The sequence below is a fragment of the Hipposideros armiger genome, unplaced genomic scaffold, assembly GCF_001890085.2.
Source record: "Hipposideros armiger isolate ML-2016 unplaced genomic scaffold, ASM189008v1 scaffold_67, whole genome shotgun sequence".
Taxonomy (NCBI): Eukaryota; Metazoa; Chordata; class Mammalia; order Chiroptera; family Hipposideridae; genus Hipposideros; species Hipposideros armiger.
Window position 1 is genome coordinate 3,691,416 of NW_017731417.1, and position 7,046 is coordinate 3,698,461.

Consider the following 7,046-nt stretch of genomic DNA (forward strand, 5'->3'; position numbering starts at 1 on the left):
TCTGGATGTAGTTGCTGGAAATATCGCTGCTCCCTCCTGCCCTGAGAGACGGACAAGTAGGAAGGGAGGGTCTGTCCATCAAAGGGCTGGGGAAGGGAAGGTGTCGGTGAGAAAGTCCGATACTCCACGAAGGCCGGGAAGGGTACTAGAGAAAAAAAGCTTGCAAATATATGTGTTCCCATAGAAACTGCCTTTGCCAGGCCTGCTGGTACCTGGCACCGGATTGGGGCCCCTGCTCACCCCCTTATCTTCTGAGCCTGCATCTATGGCACCATGCTGTGTGGCTTCATTGATCCTTAGCTTGGGGTGAGGGCTAAAGCAAACTTGGATCAGCCCCGTTGGTGTGAGCAATTAGGAGTTAATGAACCCATTATTTCATGCAGTGTGAGTGGGAAGCTCCTCACCTTTGGATTTATAAGAATTAGGACCAGGCCCCCTTTTTATTGGCTCCATGATAACACTCAGATGTATATTCAGATGAGAAAGGAATTCCTTCAAAAAAATCAAAAACAACATTATCCACATCTTGATTCTGTTTCTGACCCTGTCAGAACCTTCGCTGTGTGATGTCGACCCGGTAAGGTTAAGGGACTAATTTTTAGGATGCAGAGACCAACAGTTAGGGAGTGTGAAGCTCACGTTCTTGGAAGACACTCATCCACTGCTGAAGTGGTCATGTTGCCACTGTTCCCCAAAAGGATGTTGAGAAGGCACACATATACCCTGAGTTCACAAACAGGAAGGAAATTCTATGTGGGGGGCAGGAGCATGCAGGCAGTTTCTCACTCTACCCTCTGATATCCCAGGGAGTACCCACAAAGCTGAGTCACACCCCGAATGTGCCAGATCCACAGCACTCAGCTGAGTTGGAAGAGCTGCTCTGAGATCTGGCTGCGTGGACCTGTGCCAGCGATGGCGCAGATGGGAGAGACTTTAGAGGCACGCACATCACATATATATTCAGTGAAAGAAAGGGAAGCCATTTTTACTCCCCTCTTCCCCATCCTTCCACCCTGAAATCTTCTGGAAGCAACAAAAAGCAAAACAAAGCAAANTACCACAGTTTAGAAGAACCCTGAACCCCTGAGTCTCCACTTGAAGAAGAGCCACCTTGACCTACATTGGACTGTCATGTGAGCAATAAATAAATCTTATTAGGCATAAACTGTTGCGATGTTGGGGTTGCTTGCTATCGAAGCATCATCTAGCCTACCCTGATGATTTCGCAAGCAAAGGGCCCACTGTATTTTAGGGATTGAGAGAAAGCCAATAGGGCCATAATACAGTAAGCAAGAGATGAGGTGAGAGAGGCAGGCAGATACCCAATCACAGAGTGTGTGGTAGGACTTATTAATATTTTTGGAGTTTTTTTCCTGTTTGAATTTAGAAGGAATGGAAGAAATTTAACAGGGGAATGATATAATTGGGGTAGTATTTTCAAAAGGTCCCTGTGGTTAGTGTTTGGAGACTGGGCTGGAGGGAGACCAGTCGGGAGGTTATCACGGTAGTCTGGGCAAAAGATGACAGTGGGTGTAGTGGATAGTGAAAGAAATGGAATGTTTCTAGATGTACATTTTGGACTTCATAAAGGATTGGATTTGGTGCGTGAGGGATAAAGGGGTATCTGAAATCAAAATTTCTCGCATGAGCAACTGGGTGGATGGAAGAGAATGGTGGTACCATTTAAGGAGATGGGTGAATTAAAGGAAAAGCACATGTCAGAGAGAATACCAAGAGTTTAATTTCGAAACATCTAATGCCGATATTAAGTAGCTATGTGGATATATGAGTCTGGAGCACTGCCTAGAGATTTAGGATAGAGGAATCATTGGCATATAGATGCTATTTGAGGCCAGATATGAATAAGATTACCTGGGGAGAGAACGTGCAGGAGCGAAGAGGGGCGCAGGACAGAAGTCTAAGGAATTCCATTGTGACATTGGAATGAAAGGTGGAGCCAGAGATGTAGGAGGAAAACCTGGAGAGTTTTGTTTCTTAGAAGCCAAAGTGTTTCAAGAAGGAGGGAGCGGTCAGCTATGTCACGTGCCCTGAGAGGTCGCGTAAAATGAGGCCTGGAAAGATCCCAAGAATTTTCCAACTTCGGTGCCATTGGTGACAATAGCCAAGGCAGTTTGGGTAGAGCAAATGGGAGGTGGAATCAAAACGGTGTGTGTGGACATCTTCTTCGAGGAGATTGCCTCTGAAGGAAGGATCCAGGGAGGTTTTTGTTGGTTTGTTTGTTTACTTTTTATTTTTAAACACTTTTAAAATTGCAGAAGAGTTGCAAAAACAGTACAGAATTTCCACTCAGCTTCCCCTCATGTTAATATGTTACATACCATAGTTTAATCATCAAAACTGAGAAATTAACACTAGTATATTATTAAATAAAGACCACAGATTTTACCATTTTTTTCACACACAAAAAAAATGGTTTCTATATTTTTCAATGGTTGAAAAAGAAAGAAAAGAAGGGTACACTGTGACACGTGAAAACTGTGAAATTGAAATTTCAGTGTCCATAAAGTTTCATTGGAACACAACCATGCCCTTTCTCTGTGCCAGGATCCAATCCAGGACCTCACATTATATTTCATTGTCATGGCTCCTTGGTCTCTCCCAATCTGTAGCAGTTCTTTAGTCTTGCCTTAACTTCATGACCTAAGCTCTTTGGAAAAATACTGGACAAGTATTTTGTAGAATGCCCTTTGATTTGGGTTTGCCTGATATTTTCTTGTGATTCAGTTGAAGTTGCACATTTTTTTGTCAAGAGTGCTGCAGAGGTGATATGCTCTTCATCAATTCATCTTATTAGGAGTATAAGAAGTTTATATTCTTAGTACTTGTGAGGTTAACCTTGAACACTTGGTTAAGGTGGTGTTTGCCGTGTTTCTCTACTCTAAAGTTATTATTTTCCCCATTGTAATTATTGAATCCTGGGAGGCCTGTGAAATACTTTTAGACTATGCAAATATCCTGTTTCTCCTTAGACTTTCACCCATTAATTTTAGCATCCAGTGGTGGAGATGGCCTACAGCAGTTATGACTGTGATATTCTAATGGTAATTTTCTATTTGATGATTTTTTTTAAGATTATAAATGCTGGAACATGTTTGGATGGTGATGAGATGGGTGGATGGGGAAGAGGCTGGAGAAACAATGAAGAGAATCTGAAAAATGGGTGGGGCTGGGAGCCTAAGCTGACTGAGAGGTTTACCTTTGATGGGAGGAGGCCCTGGGTCCTTCACCAAGAAAGGAGAGTGAGAGGAAGGGCTGGAGGCAGGCATGGACCAGCTTGTAGACTTGGGGGTAGCTTGGCCATCTCATCTCGGTATCCCTGGCATCTAGAATAGGTTCTAGCCCAAAGTGGACTGCCAGNGCCCGCCAGGCCCCGCCCCGGGCCCGCCCCCCGCGGCGACTGCCCAGCCCCGCGTCCCCCGGCCCGCGCGGGCACCCGCGTGCCCTCGGGGCGCGCCTCCGCGCCGGGCCTGGCCGGCAGAGGGCGGGGTCGCTCACCCGTCCGCAGCTCGTGCTTGACAGTGAGGAGCTGCTCTCGCCCGGCGCCTCCGTCCCCGCTGGTCCCCGCGGCGCCGCCGCCGCTGCCGCCCTCCTCCATCTTCTCCGTTTTCCGATCCCGCGGGGTTCTACGAGGGGACCAGAGAGACAGCGGACGCCCGGCCCCTCACAGCTCCCGCTGCAGCCCCAGGAGCCGCGGTGCAGCGGCTCCAGAACTCGGACGCAGAGACGAGTCTCTTTCCCGCTCTGGCCGCACGGCTCGCTTCTCCGCCTCCTTCCCCTACGGCGGGCACCGCTAGTACAGCGCAACCAAACCGCCCCCTGGTCAGCCGCCTCCTCCTTCAAGCCGCTCCGCCCACAGCCAGCAAGGTACAGGAGCCATTCGAGCCGCCATCGCTTATTGGGCACAGGGCGCGCGCATATGTCAACGCTGGCTTCCATTGGGCAATCCGCTCTGACGCTTCCCGAGCTACCCCGCCCCGCTCCTCGAATTGTTGTTGCTTGGCGGGGAGGCAGGAGAGGGAGGAGCGCGACCGATCCGATTGGTGAGAGCCGAGATTGTGCCCCGCCCACTGCCATTGATGCGCACGCGCAGTCAGGACCTTCCCTTCCCTGACCTCCCCAGAATGGTCACACCCCTATTCCCCAGCTTCAATCTGTTAGTAAACAGTGTCTAGTAGTCAGGAGGCTCTCGGGGTCTCTGATTGGCTAATGCTGAAAGGGCGGGGAGGGCTGATTTTAACGTTTGGTCTGCCAATCACCGTGGACAGAGGCGGGGCCTGGGGGGAAGTGCTTCTCACGCACGTGTTTGCAGACATACCCGAGGGTCTTAGCGATACACAGGTGTGTGACCAGCTGGAAGACAACGTATCTTTAAAAAGGTGCTGTTCACTCTAGTGAGCCATAAACAAGTGGATTTGTACTTAAATACAGGTAGTTCTTAGCAAAAATTCACAATCCCAGCTCTCCAGAATTTTTGCAAAGGATAGATGTTTCCATTTTGTACAAGACTCATCCTACACCAAAAAGATACAGAGATTAATAAAATAGAATACAATCCCGGCTCCTGAAAGGCTTCCGATAGAACGTGAGAAACAGACAATCTATGTGTACACACAGGAGACCGTAAAGCTGAATTTGAAATAAAAGTAGTCATTCAAAAGTGTTAGAGAATCGCGCAGATGGCAATAATTATTCTCCGTAGAGGAGCTGGGGGGAAAGCCTTTAGGGCAACAGGGCATTTGAAATAACCAACGTAAAGGATGGGTAAAATGGAAATACCAGAAGCAGACAGTTCATACAGAGATGGTAACTTTGAACATAGGCCTGGAGATGCAGGAGAGGATTGGATTCAGTGATAGATAAGGCTAGATAGAGTATGAAGTGAAAGACACCTCTAAAAGGGTAAGATGTGATAAGATAATGGAGAACCTTGACTACCATGCTAAGCATTGAAGATTTTATTTAGCTCAAGATGGGGAGCCTCAAAGACTACTTACAATATTGTTGGGACAGATTCCAAGAGCAGTTTCCAGGATCTCGGCCTCACGTGGAAAGGTGCTGTCTCNATAAATGTCTCTGAGTCCCCTGAACCCATCCCTGGCCCCAGGCTCTGCTGCCTCAGCCAGGCTGAGTGTCCTGGGACACAGCTTTTATTCCACTGTCTTCTGATCTAGAACTTGGGTGGCTTTTGGCTGCCTGTCAGCCACCCCTGCAACCCTGGTGTTCTGTTCCCTGATCTTCTACCTATGGAAATTGACCACGTCTCCCAAATCAAACCCTGGACTCCAGCAGGTCAATATCTATCATCTTATTCCCTTTACTCATTCCCATCTCTAGCTGCCCAGAGCCCTTTGCCCATTTCAAACTTTGCCTGTCCTTCACGGCAGACTCTTCCTTGAAGCCTTTCCTGAGGACTCCAGCCCATGCTCATTTCATTGATTATCCATATGACCAATTCAACAGTTGACCTCATGTGGACACATTCTTTACTATCACACTGGCCTGTGGACCTGTTCTTCTCAGCTGCAGGGTATTCAGGACAGAAAGTACCTCCTGCTTATTCCTATGCCCACTCCCCCACCTTGGTGCTTAAGATGGCACCAAACGCGTAGGAGATGTTCAATAAATTCTTGTTGATGGTTTGATTTCCATAGTGAGCTGAAATGCTTTGGTTTCTTTTAGTTTTGCTATGTGCTTGTGGTTTCTAACCTTCTCCAACCTGAAGACCTCATGAGGTGAGTGGTATTCTGAGTATTTCTAGATTGAGAAGGCACGTGATGATAAAGGGCTTTGCATGACTTGTCTTTTATTCATTCCCACAACGATTACACATATTTGAGAAATAGTCAAGCCTGTATGTGCGGGAGAGTGAGTAGCCACTGAGTACTGGCGAATGCTTGCGGAGCTCCTTGCGGTAACTGTACAGTGGAGAACCGTGGCACATGGCCCCCAGATGGGGAACCACCAGGATATGCATTCAACACAATCCTTGCAAGTACTTAGTGCAGGCGTCTTTACTCTGCTGCTATCAAACTCTGATGGCATGAAGATATTTTNACTAATCTCTCTTTCTAGCCAGGAAAATATAGACCTTAGACTTAGCTTCCAACAGACAACTATACCTAGCTAGAACTTACTCTCATTGTTTTGTTTTCATCGCATTTATTTTAATAGTTACTTCCCACTTATGGCAAGAGATACTGGCTTTTCATTTATGATAGTGGAATGTCTACTTTTTAAATAAGTCAAAACTGGGAATTGATTCAAAGAAGAATATTGATTATAATAGAGGTGATAGGCAGATGAGGCAAAATTGCAGGTGTGGTACCCAGATGGCTGAAATTTAGATTTGAGTAACAAGATCTAAGGACCCCACAGGAGAAACAGGTAGTGTTCTTGCAAAGAAATAGGATGAATGCAGAGAAGGTCAATATCAAGGAGAAACCAGGCTGATATTTATTTCTATTGCCTGTGACCTGGTCTCCTGGAAATGAGAGGGTAAAGGAGATGGAGAAGCAATTGGTTTATAACCTGAGAGCCTGACCTGAGAGGGCCTTGCTCGGGGCCTCAGTAGCTCCCTGCATACCCACACCTGAGAATCTCAGAGACGCTCTCTCATGGAGAAGAAACTAACAGATTCAGAAACACCAGAGTAAACCTGCCAACGTCCTTCCACTCCTTCCTGTGCTGTTCCTTAACAAAGAATTTTTTATCTCATTGGAGAAATTTCAAAATTATCTCTCTTAAAATAAAATCTCCAAGAGGAGGTTCAGGGGTACAAAGAAGGACTTATAGAGCAACAAAAGAGGGTAAAACTGAGTCGCAGCACTCAAAAAAGGAAAGCTGCTTTATAGTCAAACCAAAATAGAATGAACACAAGTAAAAACACAATGGAACAACAAGGAGAAGAACAAAGAAGTGTTAGAAATTATAAAAATTTGATAGTTGTGGGAAATAGACAATGGAGAGCCAAGATATGAGAAATTGGCATTCCTGAAGAAGCTCTCAGAACAAACGGAACAATAGAA

The 7,046-nt window shown here is 46.5% G+C and overlaps 1 protein-coding gene across 2 annotated transcripts in view; it reads right to left on the reverse strand.

The window, feature by feature from the left end:
• RPS6KA5 (ribosomal protein S6 kinase A5) overlaps positions 1–3,965 on the reverse strand; it is a 178,943-nt gene extending 174,978 nt beyond the window's left edge. Inside the window, exon 1 of one of the 2 annotated variants that reach the window (XM_019642359.1) lies at positions 3,517–3,961. In XM_019642359.1, the coding sequence (XP_019497904.1) occupies positions 3,517–3,616 (100 nt within the window). In that variant the 5' untranslated portion in view covers positions 3,617–3,961. Of the gene's footprint in view, positions 1–3,516 lie in introns of both variants that reach the window. The other variant, XM_019642361.1, reaches the window with a different exon arrangement.
• Between the last annotated feature and the right edge of the window lie 3,081 nt (positions 3,966–7,046).